Genomic DNA, 24,037 nt, shown 5'->3' with positions numbered 1-24,037 from the left:
TTTAACATCATACATAGGTTCTCAGAAATGGCAACTTTAAGCAAAATGATACAAAGCAGTCAGGTCCTTGAACAACATTGTTATAATGACAAGGGAAAAAAATTGGTTTTGTTATACATCATTTCCCTTACATTCACAGTTTCCAAGAACCAATCAATGATGTTAAGAGAGAACTTCCTGTACCTAGATAATGCTAAAATCATTTCAAACACAAAAATGGTCACAGTAGAATTTGTTATAATAGAAAAACGTTGAAAATAACCTCAATGTCAACAACAGAAGAATACTAAGTAAGCGACAGTCCCTTAGAGTCCACTATGGAGCTACTGAGAACTCATGAAGATGATGCCTCAGAATGGGAAAGAGTATGTCAAGTTCAAAAGGAAACAATATAGAAAATGGTATGTGCAGCAGGCTTAAAAGTTGTTAAAAAACAAGAAAATGATTATTGAAAAAAGACTAGAACACATACCCAAGGACAGGCTTGTGCTTGGGTGATAGAGTTGTTTTTCCAACTTCTTTTTTTTTTGTTTTGCAGTTTTTGGCCAGGGCCGGGTTTGAACCCACCACTTCTGGTATATGGGGCTGGTGCCCTACTCCTTTGAGACACAGGTGCCGCCCTGTTTTTCTAACTTCGTGGAAGCAACAATTCTCTTATCTATTTCTGTATTAAGTCTAGAACTTAACACTTATAGTACCTTACCAAATTCTGTCTTATCTACGTCTATATAAGCCTAGCGCTTAACTTTCATAGTACCTTTTCAATGTTTTTTTTTTTTGGCCGGGGCTGGGTTTGAACCCACCACCTCTGATATGTGGGGCTGGCACCCTACTCCTTGAGCCACAGGTGCCACCCTCTTTTTCAATGTTTTAATAGCAGTTTTGCATGTTTATACACTAAATTAAATTTAATAGATATATACTAAATTTCTTTTCAGTGTACCCGAATACAAGTTTCTAGACAGCAGACTGGCTCAGTTTCACAACAAATAACTTCTTTTTTTTTTTTTTTTTTTTAACAAATAACTTCTTAATGATTAGTCTTCCAACCATGCAAACATGTTTCAGCATTTGTTAATTTAAAAAATTGTCCCTTGGCCCTATACCGTGGTCTGGTCAACATATACTTCTCCAATCTTCCTAGACAGATTTCCTAAAGAGTTATCTATACAAGCTTCCTTCCCTCCTTTTGCTTCCAACTTCAGGACTCTGTAAAATAACTGTGAAATTAACATGATACCCACTTTAAGGAATTACTGCATAAATAATATCAATAATATATACAAGGAAAGTACCATAAACAAAAGTTCTAGAAATATGTTGCGTATTTTCATACTTCCTATGCCAGGCACATAGCACATGCACAACTCATTATGTGAAGGTATAAATGAAAATTATGAATCATATTCTACCGTCAATAACAAAAATATGGACAAATATATGACATAGCTAGGTTTGTGTGATACCTAAAGAAAACTGAGCTAAGTTTAAAAATCAGTATAGGATAACTTTAGAGGTCAATAGATTTCCCCAAAACCGCTACACTAAGGGAAGGAGCAAAAAGACACTGCCTTTCAATGGAGTGGTCGTATTACCAACTGACTTAACAATAGGGCACAGATGGATCAAAATATACTTATTTGTTTACTCTAACTTTAGAAAAGACCACATACATACACAAACACACACCCACACCCATACCCCCATGCCTGAAGACTTTATCTTCTATGTATCTAGGAAACTCAACAGTATAAAAGCTACACATTCATGAATTTAGGCTAGTGAAGAGTCAGACAAAAGAGATGGGAGAGCTAGGAGGTCAGAAACACACCTGAGCATGAGATTCATCAGCTGAAGACCCTCACCCTTCAGGAAGCGCTCGCGATTGGAACTGAGCATTAGGCAGGAGCAGAGCGAATCGAATAGATTCTCCATCATCTCCTGCTCTTCAGCTGTGCCGGGATTGTGTCTTTTAAACACCTGCCAAGAAAAACCAGCAAAAACCATAGAGCCATGTGAGAATGTCTTTTCATCAGCCAACACCCAACAATTTCCAAAGCCTGACTGTTGTGATAACCCTACAATTGAGCAAGTGGAAGTTTACTAAACAAAATTCTCACTGGTTCTCATTTTAGAGAAAGTGGGCTTGCTATTCATTATTTACTAAATAAATGGGTATTAGTTCATGCAAAAAACCCAAAACATTCAACTGACCACTGGGTCTATGAGTAAGTGATAATTGCAAGCAGGTTTTTTTAACAAAGCAAAACCAAAAAAAATACCAAAACCTTTTTACCATGGACTATAACATAGATGCAGAAAATTCTGTAAAGCATATGTATAGCTCAATGAGTAAAGTGAATACCATGAAACCATTATCCAGGTCGAAACAAACAATAAAAAAGCCTCGCCAACTACTTTGAAAGCTTTCTACTTGCCCAACCCAGCAATATTCCCTTTTCTTCCCCTTCTAAAAGTAACCACAATTCAGAGGGGCAAATCTTGGTTCAATATAAAGAATAGTTTCCTACTAATCAAAGTTACTGAACTGCCTCATCATCAGGGCTCTAAGTCATGTGAAGGGCTTACATCAGAAGTTTTTTCTTTGCCAGAGATGTATGGCACGGTAAGAAGAAAGCCTTTTAACAGTATATGCATACCCATATAGTCTCCTAGGAGAAGCTCAATGATCTAACAGGAAAAGGACTAAGCATCTTCCCAGAATTGAAAACAGATTCACATTTCAAAGCTCTATTTTGGGGGTGGAGGCCAAGCCACTCAGGCTGCTGGCACCAAGACGGAAGCTGTATGCAAACTGACATCTCAGACACTCCCAACATTCTGAAGATTTTTATCCAAATGATCTATTTTCAGTCCTGTTTTTAGAATAACACAGATGAGGTTTGTTAGAAGAAATCTTAACAGTATTTTCAGAATGCCAGGAGAATAACATTTCAAGTGGATTTAAATTTCTTATAGTGAGAAAATGGCAGCTTCCAATTTCTCATTCTAGCTTTCAGTGCCACATCCTCCCCCTTTTCTCCTCTGTGACCTCTATCCCATTGCCCTGAAACTTGTAATCCTTGCGTTTATTTGGATACTAAATGAATAGACTGAAAGGAAAAGAGATGAATAATCTTGGGAGAAGTTTGAATGAAAATTTGGCATTCCTGGCTCAGAAACATACTTAAGCAGGCAACATATCTCTTTTGGACAGACAGGCTTCTATCAGAAGATGGATCAGTCTGTACCCAAAACATAGTGATATTTGGTAATAAAGGAGTCTATTCATTTAGGATGCAAAAAAGCTCAAGATCATAACGAGGGGAATTGGTAAGCTCTCACCTACTGTGCACAATGTAAGATATACACAGTATACCCCCATTGCCCTGGAATTTGTAATCCTTGAGCACACCCCTGGCGGAAGGGCTCAACTAAAACTTGAACTTTACCTTAGAAATGCAAACAATGCAACCTAATCATTTGTACCCTCATATTAATCTGAAATTTTAAAAAAGGAGCAAAAGAAAAGGGGGCAAATCATGTCCCTCCAATGTAACCTCAAACCTGCCAACACGTTTCATGTGGCTTAGATCACATGCCTTATTCCTTCCCACAATTTCCAGCTCCACCCATTCAAAGCAGGCCATGTATCTTCATGGCAGACAGGAAGCATAAGAATTACTCACGGATAACTGCTGAAGAAGCACATCGATTCCATCCAGCTCCCCAAGCAATTCCCTGTTATCTAAAAGAGGAAAAAAATAGAGGGAGAAAAAAATGAAGCTAACTGTCAGATTTTACAGCCGTCTAACACTGATACATCAGCAAACAAAATCAATACAGCTTGACAGAGTACAAAAGCTGCACAGAGAGCAAGCGGGAGAGCAAGGGGATGCCAAAGGCAAGAGAGCTTGCTGTCATGATCTGAAACAAGCCTGGCTCCTACCCTAACAGAATATCAATACTGAGAGGGTGCCTCACCGTCGTTGTCCTGGAGCAGTATGGCCAGCACTTCACTGCAATACAGTTTGTTGGCATCGAAAGGCATCTTTGCCTATGGGGAAATGCAAGAGATGAGAAAAATGTTAAAGGGTCTTACCTACTTCCCTAGGACAAATGTTTCAAAAGTACTAGGATCTGAGTTAGAGAAAAGCGTAAGTTAGAAAGGGAGTAGGCAGGTTAAAGGTAAAAAACAGTCTGCCTCTGCTCTCAAAATAAACCAGACTATAGTTCTACATAGTAAAACCATAAACAGCAGATGGATGCAATGGCTCTCACACTCCAAGTGCCCAGGTATGGATGTCACCTTCTCTGTGGAGTCTCCTGGATCCCTCAATCTGAGTCCAGAGACTATGTGAGCCTAGTATATAGGACACACTCAAATTTCAATGAAATGAATGATAATTTTGAACTTATAAGACTAAAACTCACCATAAAGCTTCATTCACAGGTTACAAGCATAAAATTAGGCTATAAATTAGTTGATACATCGTCAGAAAAGTTGAAAAGATAGCAGTTTCTTGTTTAGATTGCTGAATGTACTTATAATAGTTCCTTTTGGGTTCTTTTTTAATGTTTAAAATTTAATTTGAAATCATAAACCTATCTGCTTGTATGCCATAATCTGCCTACTATTTAAAAAGGAAACCACATTAAATATGCAAAAATGTGTTAATATTTTAACACCTAAATTACTACCCACAATTCTTTCCCTGCTGCACGCTTTGCTACTTGGAGTTTCAGAGGGACACAGCTACCGCAAAGACTATCTTTCATGGCTGTCCATGTTGTTGCTGCAGTAGTGAGATTTAAATATCTTACCATTAACACTGTCCCTTCGATATAGGTGTTCAGAAAGAAACAAGGCCTACTTGTGTGTTTTTATTCTTAAAATGCCAACATGTCGACAACTGTTAATCAGCAGTAGCCTTTGCTACCTATCCAGGTTTTTGAAATGACAAATAATTTTCTGTACCTGGATAGGACAGGCAGGGTAACTGTTTATCTTGCGACTAACATGTCCATGCACTATTTACAGTTCTGCTTGGACGCTGATTTTGTACGTAAGAAGGAAGACTGGCACCTAATCAAGCGTCATCATTTCAGTTCTCTGTGCAAGTCTTCCTCGTCAAGCCCAAGTGCACCCCGCAGGGTTTCAGAAAGCCAACCAGGTATGACCATCTTAGGTTAAAAGATCTGTAAAAGTAAGGTCTTCCATATGCTACCACAAGTTATGCTCCCTGGGCAAGCTTGAAACTTTGTTTCAAGAAATTCAGTCTTGGCGGGTTCAAACCCACCCTGGCCAAACTGCAAAACAAAAAATAGCCAGGCGTTGTAGCGGGCGCCTATAGTCAGTTCCAGCTACTCAGGAGGCTGAGGCAAGAGAATCACCTAAGCCCAGGAACTGGAGGTTGCTGTGAGCTGTGCCACCACAGGACTCTACCGAGGGTGACAAAGTGAGACTCTGTCTCTAAAAAAAAAAGAAAGAAAGAAATTCAGTCTAACAATGAGAGCTCAAATGCAACCTGTGTTATGTTTCACTTTAAGAAAAATAATTTTGTAAAAATCAAAACACAAGGCAGAAAAGTCAAGGAATTGGGGCTTCTACTAGGACCAAGGATTTGCTGATAAAATTTTTCACTCAAATTATTTAAGCCAAACCAATTTATACGTGGCTTTTCAAACAAGAAAAAGCACCAGGATTCTTGTTTGAAATAAGATATACCTCACTGAAAGAAGCCAAATGACATCAGGCTGTGAAGCCATAGCCTTTCTATGGTTCCAAAGCCTCTCGTCCTTTACAAACTCCTGTTTAAGGAGAGTTAAGGGAGGTTTTTCTCTATCAATAAACATTTACCAGGTACCTGTTATATGCAAGATGCCGAATTAAGCACAATAGCAAATGGAGGTGCATTAGGTCCACTGCTGTGGCATTTCACAACATCACACTGAATTAAAATGAATTTTATTAAATAGTACAGTCAAGTTCAAAAGAAAAAAAAGAACACAGATCTGGGATCAAACACACCTAAGTTTGACTCATAAGCATGCCACAATCTGTATGACAAAAAGTCTATGGTTCCCAAACTATATGCTGAGTAACTGGGGTACCATATTGAATTCACTGTAGGATATTTTAAAATTTCAAGGAAAACAGGGTGACACTTGACACCCCTTGAGAAGTGCAACCACTACTACCTCAGTGTGCATTTCTTTTGATGACATCATACATAGTATATTTATAGAGCTAGGTTTTAATAGTTGCTATTATAAAAACCAACTGTGTGAAAATCAGTGTGAAACAGGAATAAGCATGCTGACATTCAATCCAATTCCAAGGTTTGAGAAGTTGTCAGTACCCAAAAGGCACACACATCCATTAGTAAGTAAGTGTGATATTCAAGAATGAAATAAAAATATTTTTTCTTTCCATTTATGTGTTTTATTTTTCCAAGTAGTTAATAAATTATTGGGGTATAAATGCATATTAGATTGTTTAGACACAACTGCTTAACAAATGGGATGATTAGGTCCTTTTGGGTATAATGGTGTAAAAACAAAATTACTGAGACACTAATAGCACCATGAACCAATAATGGAAACCCACAACCCACGTAACATTTCTTGGTCTCAGTTTCCTCATCTGCAAAAAGGAAATTTTTAAAAAGAACACTTCTTTGGAGAGTTACTATGAGAATAAGATAATATGAAAGTACTTAACACAATAGGTACTATAAGTTTTTTGGATGACCAGATTCAGAAATATCTGAATTTAAAAAAAAAAGAAATATCTGAGTTAAATCTCATCTCTAACAGTTGCCAGCTATGTGATCTTGGCTAAATTACTCTGATTCTTTGACCTGATTTGTATCATGTTAAATGGGAGTAAATAATATCTTCCTCATGACCTGATTTGTATTACGTTAAATGGAAATAAATCATATGTTCCTCATGAATAACTGAGCATAAAAGGCACCCAACAGCTGAGTTCTTCTCTACAGGGAACTCCTGGTTCCCTCAGATCTCTAGCTTTTGCTGTATGACACTACAAAGAGTTTCCAATTTACCAAGAGTAAATGTTTAAAAAATCAGAATCATAACTTTGTTACTTTTTCCTTAAAATATAAGCCCTCTGATTCAAAAACTGGCATGAAGGAAGAATATAATGAGGAAACCAAATTGATCTAGTCCCATAACTCCCCAACACTAAGCTTCAGAAACTGAGTGGTGCCAGGTGGGAAGTAGCTTGGTAAGAGGTGGTGGCTTTGGAAAAACCCAGGCCCACTCTCCCTGGAGTCTCCGATGCACTTTCCATGTGGGCTGGGCAACATTCCTCCTCTCTGGGATTCTTTCGTCATCTGTACACCTAGGATAGTGGCACCCTCTTAGCACAGTTGTTTGTGTGGAGATTACAACAATATATGTAAGGGATCCAGAATAACACTTTGCAGTAGTGGGCAGTTGATGTATGAAATTCTTAGTAAATAGATGGGGAAAACTCAGTGATCATGATGATGATTACAAGTAAATATTTTAATCCAGTAAAAAAGAAATAAAAGAAATTGGGCCAGGTGGGACAGTGGGAGACTAATCTTTCATGTTTTGCCAAAGACAAAACTTTCCAAGAAAATTTTACTTTGTTTGAATCTCTGCCAGAGATCGCATAATACCAAACTGCCAAATTACAAAGACATTTAATCAAAATCTTAACCAGTGGGGCTTGGAACTTGTAGGGCTCTCTTCTACCCAGGAGCCTGGCGATCCTAAATCTTTCAGCTGTCAGAGTAATTACAGAGTTATGCATAGGTTTGGACTCAGCACGTACTAGCCTTGAATAAAATTAAACATCACCTTTTGGGGAGCTGCTGCTTTTTTGGAAAGTACAAAACAATTATGCTACCACCCACAGCCAGAAGCTGCAGGTATCACCTCTGGTACCTGGAACACACAGGGCAAGTTCAGACATATCTGTAGCCCTGTACAACTGTCAAAGCAGATTGTGCCCTGCAAAATCTTAACCTCAGGTCATAAGAGGCTAAGGACTTTAGCATCAACCAGTTGTACATATTGTATAACTTAGCCAATTCTCAGTTCATTAACTCTTTGCTGAAAGTTGCAACTGTTTCTGAAGCATTGATTTAACTGGAAAACAAAACAGAATCTTAATTTTTTTTCTTTAGAAATAAAAATAAAACTCTATTTTGGTGTAATTTTTAATAGTACATAATATAACTAATAAGGTGTACTCCTCATTAAAAAAATGAACTGTGACGCAGTGTCTCTCACACTACCATTATCTGCTTACCTGCTAATCCATTCAATGCGATCATCTGCAATGGGTTTTATCCTCATTAGGACAAATTAGTGAGGTTTCATTTGGTGGATGAAGAGATCCACGAATATCTCCATGTACTGCTAGACTACCAGTACAAAAATGAGAAATTCAAGACTAAAGTGGCTGTCATCAATGTGCCACTCACTCAAGAATTACTCAAAGATTACTGAAAAAATATGGGATGATCAAATTACAAGAAATCTAAACATAAGCACTCTAGGACATTGGTTCTCAGACATTAGCTTACATCAGAATCACCTGGAGAGCTTGTTCAAACAGATTGCAGGCTCTATCCACAGCTTTGCAGATTCAATGGGTCTGGGTGGACCCAAGAATTTGCATTTCTAACACGTTTCCAGGTGATGCTGATGCTCCTAGCTGGGAAAGACATTCTGAGAATAACTGGAAGATGATACAAATACGACAGAAACCTAGTCTCTGTTCTTATGAAATTTAAGGATATTTTGAGAAAGAAAATGAGCACACATAAGAATATTAAAGTCTGCCAAGTGATGAAATCATCTCCACTTTGTAAATGAAAAAAAGATGCTCCATGAGGGTGAACGTCACACAGTTACAGGTATACACTGGAATTCCGATAGCCTAACTTCTGTAAGAGAACCATTAGTTCTAGTTCTAGTCTAGTTCTAAAATCAAAGGACATCTAGACTCAAGAGAGAAGACCCAAAGGAAGTTGCAAGATAAGGCATGAATTAACCATCTGCTGAGTGCAGCAGGCATGAAAAGAAAAAGGGGTAGAGTCTGAAGGAAGCTGAAGTCCAGTGAACTTCGCCAGGCAAAGGTGGCTCTACCCACTGATGGCAATAGTTGGGCTGAGTATTCTCAACAACTATGTTATGTGACCCTATGTTAATTTAATGAGAACAACTCATTAAAATAGAGGGGCTGGGGAAGACCTAGACTGTCAGAGAGGGAGGGGCATATGACAGATATTTGAGGCAGAACCTTCGCTTTATCCCTGCCAAGACAGTGGAGGACCTGATACTCCCAGACTTTCTGGATTTCTATGACACTCAAGCACGGCAAGGCTGTAACTGCTTGGAGAATCACTCTAGCTATAAACCAGTGCCTCCTTCTCACCAAAAAACTGGCATCCTGGCTGGCCAGAGGACCATTTCAGAAGCACACAAGCAGTTCCAAACTGCCTCCCACCACTCCTTTGGTTAAAACTATTCTAAGAGGGGCGGTGCCTGTGGCCCAGTGAGTAGGGCGACAGCCCCATGTACCGAGGGTGGCAGGTTCAAACCTGGCCCCGCAACAACAACTGCAACAACAACAACAAAAATAGCCAGGGGTTGTGGCAGACACCTATAATCCCAGCGACTTGGGAGGCTGAGGCAAGAGAATCGCCTAAGCCCAAGAGCTGGAGGTTGCTGTGAGCTGTGATGCCATGGCACTCTACCAAGGGCAACAAAGTGAGACTCTGTCTCAAAAAAAAAAAAAAACCATTCTAAGAAGAGCTCTTATCCCTCCTTTTCCTCAGTTACTCTATGGGACAGCACTGATTGTTAACAACACAGTGAAAAGGAAAGAGAATGAACAATCCAACAGAAATATGGACAAAGAATACAAACATGAAGCTAAAAGAGATGAATAGAAATGGCTAATAGACAACTAGAAGCCCATATACTTTACTTGACTTTACAGTTCCAAATTCAAACAATACCAGTTTTCACTATCAAATTAACAAACCTTTAAATTTGATAATTTGCAATGTTGTTAAAAGTAGAGGGAAAAAGACAGTCTCGAATCAGTGGGGCAGCCTTTACAGAGGACAGTTTTGCAGTATCCACCAGAAATGTTAATGTGCACACCCTTTGACCTGTCAATTCCACTTCTAGGAATTTATCGTATAGATACGCTGTACAGATAGGCCAAGACAAATATGTGTGAAAGACCATGGTATTTAAGGATATAGTAGTCCAGTAGTCCCCTCCTTATCTGTTGGGGACACATTCCAAAGAAAGCACAGATAGTAATGTATGCTATATATATTAAATACCACAGTTTTTCCTATACATACGTACCTATGATAAAATTTAATTTATAAATTAAGCACAGCAAGATATTAACATAGTAATAAAACAGAATAGCCATAACAATATACTGTAACAGAAGTTATGTGAATGTGGTCTCTCTCTCAAAATATCTTCTTGTACTATACTTACCTAGTTTTGGAATACAGTAACAAAAACCACAGAAAGCAAAACTATAGATAAGAGGAAGCTACTGTTTCACTGCAGCATTGTTTGTAACAGTAAAAAACTCATATAAACAGGAGAATGGTTAAATTAATTTTCGTATAGCTGCACAAAGGAATACTAGGTTATCATTAGTTCAATGAAAAAGACAACTTGTGTAAGAAAACATTATGTTAACAGTGGCTACCCCTGGGAAGTACAACTAGAAGGATCAGTGGAGGTGAACTTTTACTTTCTGTTTGATACCTTCCGTATCACATAATTTTGTATTTATAACATGTCCGTATTTTCAGAGGTACTAAAGGCTATTTTTAAAGAGGCTTCTTTTTTTGTGTGTGTGAGTTGGGGTCTTGTGCACTGTCGCCCAGGCTGGAGTGCACTGGTGCAATTAAAGCTCACCATAACCTAGGCTCAAGTGATCCTCCTGCCTCAGCCTCCAGAGTAACCGGGACTATGGGCAAGTACCAACACACCTACCTTTTTTTTTTTAAATAGAGATGGGGTCTTGTTATGTACCCAGGCTTGTCTCAAACTCTTGGCCTCAAGTGATCCTCCCACTTTGGCCTCCCAAAATACTGGGATTACAGGCAAGAGCCATTGTACCTGGCTTACAGCCTCTTCTTTTAAAGAGGAGAGGAAAAAAAGAGGAGAGGAAAAATAAAAGGAAAGAAAGAGGCAAGTGGTAACTGAAGCTTCCCAAACTAGATCATATAGCTCGTCTAACAGGTCTACCCAAATAACCCAGCATCAACTATGCCCACAGCAAAGACAGATTTGAGCTGCAGTCCCACAAAGCCAAACTTACCTTCAGCCTCTTCAACAGCCACTGCAGAAGACCCTGCTGGGCACCGTCTGTACACATCTCAGGTCGGAACTCTGCCATGTTTTCTATAATAGCTGAAGGGAGACAGACATCAGTCATTTGGGAGGGTAACTTTGTTTCCATCTGCAACAAGCTTGCTTCTCACAACAGGCTTTTATTCCCCCTTCCCACTTCTCTGTATTCCTCCCAGCTGTGTTGTCATTTTTAGATTAACTGGGGAGTTCCTATGGTTTTTTTCTTCAAGTTATGTTACAAGTAAAACTCATAACTGAAAATGATGAAATTCACGGAAGGGACAAGTGATAGATTTCCTATGCTAATAGGGAACAATACTAGAGCAGAACACACAAAAGGGTGTGCCTAAGATGACTAATTCCCTGCTGTACCAGAGTCTCCAAAACCCGTAACTCAAGAGACATGGAGGTGGCCAGAAGCCTTAGGAAAAAAATAAGGGAAGGAGGAATTCAGAGTCTCTTCCTTTCCTGGTTCATTTTCACTTCTCTTTCTCTGAATCATGGGGAAACAAGGGTATTACAAGGGAGGCAAAATCTTCTTAATTGAACAAAATAACGTGCATAGAGGAGGAAGGCCGTGCTGGCAGAGGTAACTGTCAGGTATTAGAAAGCAAATATAATTGGTCCTGCTATCTCCTACAACAGCCAAAGTGCTGCTTAATAGAAAAATTAAAAGTTAGGAGGCAAAAGAAAAAGTTATTGCATGACTGTGATATTAAAAAGGAGGGCTTTAAAAAACAAATCACCTAGAGTCCTTAATACATCGAAAGCTTTCATTTCCATTCAGGCCTCCTCCTGCTCCAAATCCTCAAGTATTTTACTGTCATAAAGCAGGTATAGTTCTGTGTTCCCTAAGCACAATATCTAGAATACACTGGGCATGAATTTCGGGGAAAAGGCTGAAGAAATCACCACGCCTTCTATCATCTTCCTCACTCCTTTGCCCTCCTTGGCAAAGTAAAGGATGACCAGGCAGCGGGAATACAAAGCTGTGGGGGCAGAGTGGCAATGGGACCCTGAGAGATGAAGATTATTACAATACCCTCAATTACTTTCTCGCATCTTCTAAGAAAATCAACTCATTCGTTTTAATCTCATATGTCTTTATCTTACTCTTCGGCTTATATTTTAGATGGTTTCCTATTTTCACTAGAGTAAAATCCAAGCTTTTTGCCATCGTTTTTGCCAAGGTCTTCCATAATCTTGACAAATTTATTCTTCTAATCTCATCTCCCAACACTCCCACCTCCTAATGTCACAAGAAACTTCTAATCTTTCTCCAAAGTCCATGCCCATTCATGATTTTTACAAACAACACTCCTCTGTCTAGGGACCCTTTTCCTGCTTCTCCACCCGTGGGCTACCTGCTCCTAACCAGCAATTTGGAGACCCTTCCTCTTCACTCCCACAGTGCTTTTCACTGACACCTATTATACCACACATCACCCTATACTGTATTTCCTTTCTGTACAAGACTTTCTCAAAAGTCTGCCCCTTAAGGAGCAGAACCATGCTTAATTCATCATAATCTCCCCCAGCCCAACTCAGTGGCTGACGAACTCAGTAAGTGAGAGCGGGATCAGTCTCCTGAGCGGCTGGTAGCTGACCAGGCTGACATCAGAGAAAGCACCAGGCTGCTAAGCTGGTACTTTTTCCATTACACCAGGCTCTTTATTTTTTTTTAATAAATTATTTTTTTTTATGGTTAAATCATAGCTGTGTACATTAGTGCAATAAAGGGGTACAATGTGCTGGTTTCATATACAATACACCAGGCTCTTTTTATTAACACTCAGGTAAATCTTCTGATAAGCTTTTGATTCTACAAGGTCTAGCATTACACTAACAAATTTAGCATTGCCAAATTCCGGCTCTACATTACAGCCGACCCCCAAATTACAGACTGCTGTGTTCTCTCCTCTTGCCCTCTGGGTGCCCATCTTGCCCTTTCTTTATGATGATCCTCACTGAAGAGAATCTGCAACTACAAGACAAATCTGTGGTAAACACAAAGGAGCTGAGAGTAAATCCAATCTCATCGAAGTGTCTGCTTCTGCTGGGCCACACTCGTTTCTCCAGCTGTGCTTACAGATAAGACACTTCTGGTTTCATGGGAGTGACCAGTGATAAAGAGGACTACCCCAAAGCACAAGTTTAAAACAGGCTATTGGTTCAGCAACTTGCAAAGGGAAAGACTGAGGAGAAGGAAGAGGAGAACAAGTACGAGCTGAAACCCACTGAAATGGATGCATGAGGCAGGGTCAGCCAGGTTAGCAGCGATATTTCAATTCGGTTTACATGGCGATCTACACATGAGAAAGGAAAGAAACACTAACTCTTTTTCAAATAAAATGCCTTATAAAGGTACACAGTGGGGCAGTGCCGGGGCTCAGTGAGCAGGGCGCCGGCCCCATATGCCGAGGGTGGCGGGTTCAAGCCCAGCCCCGGCCAAACTCCAACAAAAAATAGCCGGGCATTGAGAATCACCTAAGCCCAAGAGCTGGAGGTTGCTGTGAGCTGTGATGACACAGCTCTCTACTGAGGGTGACGGAGGGAACACTTTTACACTGCTGGTGGGACTGCAAACTAGTACAACCTTTCTGGAAGGAAGTATGGAGAACCCTCAAAGCACTCACGCTAGACCTCCTATTTGATCCTGCAATCCCATTACTGGGCATCTACCCAGAAGGAAAAAAATCCTTTTATCATAAGGACACTCGTACTAGACTTTTATTGCAGCCCAATTTACAATCGCCAAAATGTGGAAACAGCCCAAATGCCCACCAACCCAGGAATGGATTAACAAGCTGTGGTATATGTATACCATGGAATACTATTCAGCCATTAAAAAAAATGGAGACTTTACATCCTTCCTATTAACCTGGATGGAAGTGGAAGATGTTATTCTTAGTAAAGCATCACAAGAATGGAGAAGCATGAATCCTATCTACTCAATTTTGATGTGAGGACAATTAACAACAATTAAGGTTATGGGGGGGAGGAAAAGCAGAAAGAGGGACGGAGGTGGGTGGGGCCTTGGTGTGTATCACACTTTATGAGGGCAAGACACGATTGCAAGAGGGACTTTGCCTAACAATTGCAATCAGTGTAACCTGGCTTATTGTACCATCAATGAATTCCCAACAATAAAAGTACTTTGAGTGCAAAAAAAAAAAAAAAAAAAAAAAAACACAATAGTCTAAAAATTTGTAGTCCCACTGAAAGAAATTAATAAGAAAAATTAAATAAAAGTGATTAAAATGTTTAAATATATACTTTTCAAGGAAAGAAAGGGGGAAAGAAAGAGAAGGGAAGGGGAAGGGGGAAAGAAAAGAAAAAAGAAATCACCCTGCATAGATTTTTGTTCCAACCTTTGGAGCCAAAGGCCTACTAAAAGGAGCCAGCAGTTCTTGTCTAGAAAAGTTACCTACTTAGTGGATTTCTGTTTTATTACCTGAAAGCCAAACTAAGGCCACCATTATATGAAATTTACACAAAGGTCTTCATTTCTGAAAAGGCAGTTTGGGAGCAGAAGGAAGGAAAACACTCTGGCTGTTGACTCTATTATGAAGGAAGAAGGGAAATGAACACCAAGCCCCAAAACAAACACAAAGGAATCAGGCAACAGCAGCAGACACTCTTCTCCTCACCCAGAGTGTTATGGACACCGTCTGCCTCCTCTTTCACAGACTCGTCCAGGCGCTCCAGATTCTGTACCAGCAGTGCTACCACCTGCCCTTCCACCTGCAGGAACAGGGAAGCAAAAGGTGAGAGGGACACATGTCACAGTCCCCCAAATATTCCCATCCCCATACAGACTTCTCTACTATTTGAATGAATCAAGTAATGTATGGTTTAAAATGTGCTTTCCCATACCATTAATGTCTTTTGAGGCTTAACGTGATCCCTGAAGGAGGAAAGGGCAGACATCATTATTCCTAAGATAAACTGACGCTTAAAGAGACAAAGTGAAACTCAAGGTTAAAAGGTTAATGAGTGACAGTTCAGCTAGCACTCAGACATGGACCATCTGAAACCAAATCTGGTGCTCTTTCTCATACTTAAACGCCTTACATGAATGCCACATTAAGTCAGGTCAACAGTTCCTTCAAGCCAAAACATCTTTCTGACCACAGCACTAAGAGATGTTTAGTTGGACTATTTACTAGCAACACTTCACGCTGACCTCAAAATTTAGGGTTAAACCCCAAACCTTCCTAACTTTCTACGTTAAGCCTTAATGAAACTATTACTTAATGAAAAAGTTCTAGTTCCTACTTAAAAAAAGAATATATTAACATAATAGATCTGTTACATATCTGCTTTATATCTGTATTACATTTAATGCATACAAAGCTATTGTATTTCTCTTAATTTGATTCACACACTTTGAGGTAGATAGGAAACTTTCAGCAGCCACATCATACAGCTCATATTCCAGGGTTAGTGACTCAGCCAAGACCACATAGCTACTAAGCAGTGGCAGCAAATGCAAAAATCAGGCTTCCTTCTTAGGCGAAGTGATGCTTTTCACTGCTTCATGCTACCTTCTGTGCAAAGTCTGTATCCTAGGGAGACTGCACATGAAGGAGGACAACTAAGGACATGCCTAATTTTCTTTTCTTTTTTCTTTCTGTGCCATAGAACATGTTTAATTTCTTTTTTTTTTTTTATTGTTGAGGATTCATTGAGGGTACAAGAAACCAGGTTACACTGATTGCATTTGTTAGGTAAAGTCCCTCTTACAATCGTGTCTTGCTTCCAAAAGGTGCGGCACACACCAAGGCCCCCCCCTTCCCTCACTGCTCTTCCTTTCCCCACCCCTTCCTCCTCCTTTCTCTCTCTGCTCTCCCCTTCCCCCACCCCCACCGTGTCATTAATTGTCCTCATATCAAAATTGAGTACATAGGATTCATGCTTCTCCATTCTTGTGATGCTTTACGAAGAATAATGTGTTCCGCTTCCATCCAGGATAATATAAAGGCTGTAAAGTCTCTACTCTTTTTTTGCAGTTTTTGGCTGGGGCTGTGTTTGAACCCATCACCTCTGGTATATGGGGCTGGCGCCCTACTCATTTGAGCCACAGGTGCTGCCTGAGTCTCCGTTTTTTTTAATGGCTGAATAGTATTCCTTGGTGTACATATACCACAGCTTGTTAATCCATTCCTGGGTTGGTGGGCATTTAGGCAATTGTAAATTGAGCTGCAACAAACAGTCTAGTGCAAGTGTCCTTATGATAAAAGGATTTTTTTTTCCTTCTAGGTAGATGCCCACTAATGAGATTGCAGGATCAAATGGGAGGTCTAGCTTGAGTTCTCTGAGGGTTCTCCATACTTCCTTCCAAAAAAGGTTGCATTAGTTTGTAGTCCCACCAACAATGTAAAGGTGTTCCCTTCTCTCCACATCCACGCCAGCATCTAGTTTTGAGATTTTGTGATATAGGCCATTCTTGCTGGGGTTAGATGGTACCTCAGGGTGGTTTTGATTTGCATTTCTCTAATAATTAGGGATGATGAGCATTTTTTCATATGTTTGTTAGCCATTCGTCAGTCTTCTTTAGAGAAGGTTCTATTCGTGTCTCTTGCCTATTGATATGTGGGATTATTGGCTATTTTCATGTGGATTAATTTCTCTATAGATCCTAGATATCAAGCTTTTGTCTGATTCAAAATATGCAAATATCCTTTCCCATTGTGTAGGTTGTCTATTTGCTTTGGTTGTTGTCTCCATAGCTGTACAGAAGTTTTCAGTTTAATTAAGTGCCATTTGTTTATTTTTGTTGTTGTTGCAATTGCCACAGCAGTCTTCTTCATGAAGTCATTCCCAGGCCGATATCTTCCAGTGTTTTTCCTATGAATTCTTTGAGGATTTTTATTGTTTCATGCCTTAAATTTAAGTCTTTTATCCATCTTGAATCAATTTTTGTGAGTGGAGAAAGGTGTGGGTCCAGTTTTAGTCTTTTACATGTGGCTATCCAGTTCTCACAGCACCATTTATTGAATAGGGAGTCTTTCTCCCAAGGTATGTTCTTGTTTGGTTTATCGAAGATTAGGTGGTTGTAAGATGTTAGTTTCATTTCCTGGTTGTCTATTCGATTCCAAATGTCTATGTCTCTATTTTTGTGCCAGTACCATGCTGTCTTGACCACTATGGCTTTGTAGTACAGCCTAAAATCTGGTATGTTGATGCCCCCAGCTTTGTTTTTATTACTAAGAACTGCCTTAGCTATATGGGTTTTTTTCTGGTTTCATACAAAATGCAGAATCATTTTTTTCCAAGTCTTGAAAGTACAATGTTGGTATTTTAATAGGGATGGCACTGAATCAGTAGATAATTTTTCGGAAGTAAAGACATTTTAACAATGTTGATTCTTCCCAGCTACGAGCATGGTATATTCTTCTATTTGTTAATATCCTCTGCTATTTCCTTTCTTAGGATTTCATAATTTTCTTTATAGAGGTCCTTCACCTCTTTTGTTAGGTATATTCCTAGGTATTTCAATTTTCTTTGAAGCTATGGTGAAGGGAGTTGTGTCCTTAATTAGCCTCTCATCTTGACTGTTAGTGCTGTATACAAAGGCTACTGACTTGTGGACATTTATTTTATGTCCTGAGACATTACTGTATCTTTTGATGACTTCTAGGAGTCTTGTGGTTGAGTCTTTGGGGTTCTCTAAGTATAAGATCATATAGTCAGCAAAGAGGGAGAGTTTGACCTCCTCTGCTCCCATTTGGATGGATACCCTTTATTTCCTTGTCTTGCCTAATTCTATTGGCTAGAACTTCCAGCACTATGTTGAATAGTAATGGTGACAGAGGACAACCTTGTCTGGTTCCAGTTCTAAGAGGAAAATTTCAGTTTTTCTCCATTCAGTAAAATATCAGCTGTGAGTTTGTCATAGATAGCTTCGATCAGTTTAAGAAATGTGCCACCTATGCCTATACTCTTCAGTGTTTTAATTACAAAAGGATGCTGGATTTTATCGAATGCTTTTTCTGCATCTATTGAGAGGATCATATGGTCTTTGTTTTTGCTTCTGTTAATACAGTGGATAATGTTTTGGACTTGTATATGTTAAACCAGCCTTGCATCCCTGAGATGAAGCCTACTTGATCATGATGAATGACTTTTTTGATGATGAGCTGTAATCTACTGGCTAGGATGTTGTTGAGAATTTTTGCATCTATAATGATTAATGAAATTGGTCTGAAATGCTCCTTTTTAGTTGGATCTTTTCCTGGTTTTGGTATCAGGCTAATGTTTGCTTTGTAGAACGCGTTGGGGAAGATTCCTTCTTCCTCAATTTTTTGTAATAATTCCTGCAGTATAGGAATAAGCTCTTCCTTGAAGGTTTGATAGAATACTGGTGTGAAGCCATCCAGACTAGGGCATTTTTTGTTGGAAGATTTATTGTTTCTTTGACCTCAGTGCTTGAAATTTGTCTGTTCAGGAGCTCTATTTCTTCCTGGCTAAGTCTAGGGAGAGGATGTGATTCCAAATATTGATTCACTTCCTTCACGTTGTCAAATTTCTGGGCATAGAATTTCTAGTAGTATTCAGAGATGATCTCTTGTATCTCTGTGGGATCAGTTATTTCCCCTTTATCATTTCTGATTGAGGCTACTAGAGATTTTACTTTTCTATTTCTCATTAGTCTGGCCAATGGTTTGTCTATTTTATTTATTTTTTCAAAAAACCAACTCCTTGTTTCATTAATTTTCTGAATGATTCTTTTGTTTTCAATTTCATTGATCTCTGATTTAATTTTAGATATTTCTTTTCTTCTACTGGGTTTAGGCTTAGATTGTTCTTCTTTTTCCAATTCCATAAGATGGCTTGTGAGTTTATTGATGCACTCACTGTTTTTCGAATGTAGGCATTTAAAGTGATAAATTTTCCTCTCAAAACTGCTTTTGCAGTATCCCACAGGTTTTGGTAGCTTGCGCCTTCATTGTTGTTATGCTCAAGGAAGTTAATGATTTCCTCTTTTATTTTTTCCTGCATCCATCTGTCATTCAACAGAAGTCTGTTTAATTTCCATGCCTTTGTGTGGGGTGGAACCTTTTTGTTGGAGTTGAGTTCCACCTTTAGTGCCTTGTGGTCTGAGAAGATACAAGGTAAAATTTCAATTCTTCTGATTCTGTTCAGGTTTGTTTTAGGATACACCTAATTTTCTTTTTTTTTTTTTTTCTTTTTTTTATTGTTGGGGATTCATTGAGGGTACAATAAGCCAGGTTACACTGATTGCAATTGTTAGGTAAAGTCCCTCTTGCAATCATGTCTTGCCCCCTAAGTAGGAAATTTTTAAAAAGAAATATTCTAAATAATAGTAAATGTGATTCTTTCAACAATAGTACTATTTGTTACATGAGAGAAAATAGGAGTTTTCTGAAGAATCCCAAACCTCACAATTTTCCTTATTTTATACTCACTCCGCCTAGACCCCTAAATAAACACAAACACAAATACTGTAAAATGTTGATCTCACATGTATAAAAAGGCTCTATAAATATTGGGGGAAGCTGAAGAAAGAAAAATAGCAAGTGTCAAACAAATACAAAAATTGGCATCTGTTAAGACTTTAACAGAAATACAAGAAAAACAGACTTTTAGTTAAATATCTGTATATTTGCTACAAGTGAATCAATGAAACCATAGCTTTAGTACATAAGTGAGATGACAATACACTTTGCTTCAAATACTTTTATTCTAAAATGTGGCCAGTAAGACATATATATGTAAATTCTTTCCATGAACAGCCTGGTAACAGAAAACCAAAAAATATTTTAGATATATCTTAACCCTTTTTTAACAAGGTTCTATGCTGGTAGTTGTAAAGAAGAATTTCTTTTAAGTTTTAATTTCAATGATAATATAAACATCTCCTAAATCACCTGAATAACCAACTCATAACTAAACACTACATTATTTCATCACCTAAAGTTTTGATATGTCAATCACACTGGCACCAAGTAGGAACTAATAACCTACAATAACAGCATTATGTGTTATTCAAACTGGTCCATAAATATTCTCAGAGCTTCTTAGGTTTTGACAAGCACTTTCCTAACCTTTTACAAATATGCTTACCAATAATCCAAAGAGGCTAACTTGCCTAACATATCTAATTTAAACTGTTACCCTCTCTCCAAACAAACAAACTCAGGACCTCATTACCAAAAAGTATCAAATTTATTTTGAGATATAGTTTCATTTTTAAATTAGAGCTGTTAAAATTTTTTATAACTGAAAATTATCAGAGTTGTAAAGATGTTAATAAGCTATTAGATACTGAGTCAGTGAATACAATTACTGGACCAGGCATTTATAAAAGCCATGTTTAGTAGAGAAATGGTCCAGTTATACTACTTAACAGACAGAAACATACTTTAGCTTTTTATTTCTAATTATAGAACATTCTCACTTTGACATAATTTATCCTTTTCACCAGATTACAATGCCAACAAAATGTTTTCCAAATTTTAAGCCTTTAATAGTTATAAAGTATAACTTAACTGTTAACAGTTTTTTGTTTTTTTTAATGTGAAACTTTTAGTTTTTGCTTTGAACCTGTTTGACCAAAAAGTACTGGACAACACTACCATATAAATCAAAATAAAGAGTGGAATAAAAAACAAAAATGGTGTCTGTACACTCAGAAAATTATATGTTAAGACATAATTATACAGATCTACTTTCAAGGTACTGGTTCCAAGGTACTACAGTGTTTGGCATTTTTATTGAAAGCTATAAATCATAGTATTACTCTTCTTAAGTTGTCCATAAAAAAATGGCAGCATTCACTAAGTACAAAAACTGTTATATCCAGTAGGTGGTATTCTACATAGTTAAGACAATTCTTGACAAAACAAGGTTTAAAAAATGCAGAATGTCTTGCTAAGTACCAGTTTTCTCAAAAAATATCAGAAAAATGCAGAAAATAGAAAGTAATTATTATTTTGCTTTAAGCCAGGAATTATTCTAAGAAATAAGCAATAATGAGAAAAGATGTGATTAAAATACTGTATCTCTCTCTTTAGACAATGCACACCTTTCACCTCATAAAGTTCAATTTTGACTTCCTTTGAATCAAGTTCATTCTTGACTTCCTCTGTCTAGAAAAGGGCCCCATTTTAAATAGCTAATTTGAGAGTTCATAATCTAAAATCATTTTCTCCACAGGATTTTTTTTTCAGTATGTAAACTATTAAAATGGCAAATGATTAAGTCAGTTATAAAGAATTTATACCATAGTAAAAGCTAATTTACAGTAACTGTCAATAGATACCAACATACTTATATACCCAAACCTAAAAGTTACTACAGTATTGAGGTTAGAATTAGCATGATTCTTCCATTTTGTCGAATTTCCTTTGCTAAGTAATACTGTTGAGAAATCCAAAAAAGAAACCTTAGTGGGTCCTTCCAAAGCTGCGTAATTTTCCAAATGATTTTCCCTCTGGTCATGGAGCCTGTTCATTCCTTCAATCCTTCTTTAGTCGTTTAGCTTTTGCAATATTTTCTTGACGTTTTTGTTTCTTCTTTTGCTCCTTCTCCCTGGCCTCAATCATCTTGGCCAACTTCCAAGACAGTACAGCACTTGCTAGGAACAGTGGAGTAAAGGCCAAAATAACTGTTGTAAGGAAGCCATATGGGTCCTTTGCAGCCCATTCCACAACATACTCAGCCCAAGCCTTAATATCAAACATCTTCATAGCAGTCGTATGCTTGAGTTGCAATCTCTTAACTTTGTCCTGGTATTATTAGTGAGCAGATCTCTCAACTTTGTCCTGCTACTATTAGTGAGCACAATTCTAGACTACCTTTAGTTGTTCATCGTCGTCTTTAGTTTTACCACACACTTCAGAGAGAAGGTTTAAATTCTATACTGTGGGTGATCTAACGAGGCCGCTGGCCCTCGGGAACCATGTTCACTCGTGCCCCTCGGCCTTGGCAAGCGCGGGCCGCTCCGCAAAACCAAAAGTCCCGGGGAACCGGCGTCGGCGCCACCACACCTAGCGCCGCAACCGCCTGCGCTGGGAACTGGGACAAAAACTAAGCAACAGCCGCCCCTATGTAGCGGCGGGGCCGCGATCCCGCTCCCACTCACCACCAGCTACACCTAATTTTCTATTATCAAAAGTGATTATGCATTTGGTAGGACTCCTAGGTACACAGCCAATACGCAAACCTGTCTGTGAAGTTATCCTCCTTCTTAGTGCCCTAGTCTCCTCACTTACCAAATGAGGACAAGTTTTAAGGGTTAAGTGAAAACATGTCTTACCTTGGGTCTTGTCCATGGTGGCTGTTCAAAGAATCAAGTAGAGAATTTGCATCTAGCCCCTTACCTCTTTGGATACTTGATTACTTACTGTTCACATTTCCCACTGCCTAAGAAAAAGCCAAGTTCCTTGAAGGCAGGCACCTCACTTCATTAATCTTGGTATACCCTTCAAAGTCTTACACAAATGCTGTATATACCAGATATTCAGTAAATTGTGCTAAATTAATAACATGATGGAACACTTACTTTGTGCACTGTAATTGGCTTGTTTTATATATTGCCCTATTTATCCTCATGTAAACCTCACTTCTATAGGTGAGAAAACAAAGGTTCAGAGAAATTAATTAGCCTGGCCAAAGTCACAAAGCTGGGGATAGAAGTGACCAACTCTCAAACTACACTTTTTTTTTTTTTTAAAGAGAGATGGTATCTCACTTTATTGCCCAGGCTAAAATGCAGTGGTGTGATTGTAGCTCACTGCAGCCTCAAGTTCCTGGGTTCAAGTGATCCTCCCACCTCAGCCTCCTGAGTAGCTAGGACTATAGGTACATGCCCAGATAATTTTTATTTTTACTTATAGAGATGAGGTCTCCCTATGTTATCCAAACTGGTCTTGAACTCTTGGCCTCAAGTGATCTTCTTGCCCTAGTCTCCCAAAGTGCCAGGATTATAGGCATGAGCCACCACACCCCACCCCAAACTCTACTTCTCTTCATAATGCTCTATTACTTTGCTGAGGGTAGAGAAAGGAAAGAGAAATGATCTCATTCAACTGACACTTCCTGAGCACTTGTGTATAAGGCACTCTAGACATAATTCAAAATGAGTCTGAGGATGCAAGTGATGAAAAAAGGGACAGACCTTGAAATATAAATTCTTTTCTTTTTTTTTTCCTTTTTGAGACAGAGTCTCAAGCTGTCGCCCTGGGTAGAGTGCCATGGCTCAAACTTTTGGGCTTAAGCGATCCTCTTGCCTCAGCCTCCCAAGTAGCTGGGGCCACAGGTGCGCTCCACAATGCCTGGCTATTTTTTGGTTGTAGTTGTCATTGTTGTTTGGAGGGCCCAGGCTGGATTTGAGCCCGCCAGCTCCAGTGTATGTGGCTGGCGCCCTAGCCGCTTGAGCTACAGGTGCCAAGCCGAAATATGAACTCTTTAATCAATCTGGGTGAGATTTAAGGGAAATATTTGGATAAGGGCAAAAGCTGAAATTGTTAACAATTTATAATACCTGAATCATAAATAAATTAGATTTTTTTTTCTTTTTTTTTTTTTGCTCTCCTTTATGCCCTGGTGTGAGAAACATTGTGGGGATGGATACTATTTGAGCAGATAGCGAGGTCAGAACTGAAAGCGCCTG

The 24,037-nt window shown here is 38.7% G+C and overlaps 2 protein-coding genes across 5 annotated transcripts in view; both read right to left on the bottom strand.

Annotated features, from left to right (window-relative positions):
- The window catches only part of CTNNBL1 (catenin beta like 1), a 199,666-nt gene that overhangs the window by 105,695 nt on the left and 69,934 nt on the right, over window positions 1-24,037 (bottom strand). For all 4 annotated transcript variants that reach the window (XM_053573669.1, XM_053573671.1, XM_053573670.1 and 1 more), the window contains 5 exons: window positions 15,048-15,141; window positions 11,366-11,457; window positions 3,985-4,057; window positions 3,690-3,748; window positions 1,832-1,980 (listed from right to left, as the gene is read on the bottom strand). In XM_053573669.1, the coding sequence (XP_053429644.1) occupies window positions 1,832-1,980; window positions 3,690-3,748; window positions 3,985-4,057; window positions 11,366-11,457; window positions 15,048-15,141 (467 nt within the window). The remainder of the gene's footprint in view (window positions 1-1,831; window positions 1,981-3,689; window positions 3,749-3,984; window positions 4,058-11,365; window positions 11,458-15,047; window positions 15,142-24,037) is intronic.
- Window positions 20,080-22,940, bottom strand: LOC128573421 (small integral membrane protein 15-like). Its single transcript, XM_053573674.1, has one exon. It carries the CDS (start codon window positions 22,110-22,112, stop codon window positions 21,882-21,884), a length of 231 nt encoding a protein of 76 aa, XP_053429649.1. The 5' UTR covers window positions 22,113-22,940; the 3' UTR covers window positions 20,080-21,881.

Source organism: Nycticebus coucang, chromosome 21 (genome assembly GCF_027406575.1).
Source record: "Nycticebus coucang isolate mNycCou1 chromosome 21, mNycCou1.pri, whole genome shotgun sequence".
Classification (NCBI taxonomy): domain Eukaryota; kingdom Metazoa; phylum Chordata; class Mammalia; order Primates; family Lorisidae; genus Nycticebus; species Nycticebus coucang.
Note: the sequence above shows the minus strand (reverse complement) of the source record. Positions and strands in the feature narration are given on the sequence as shown.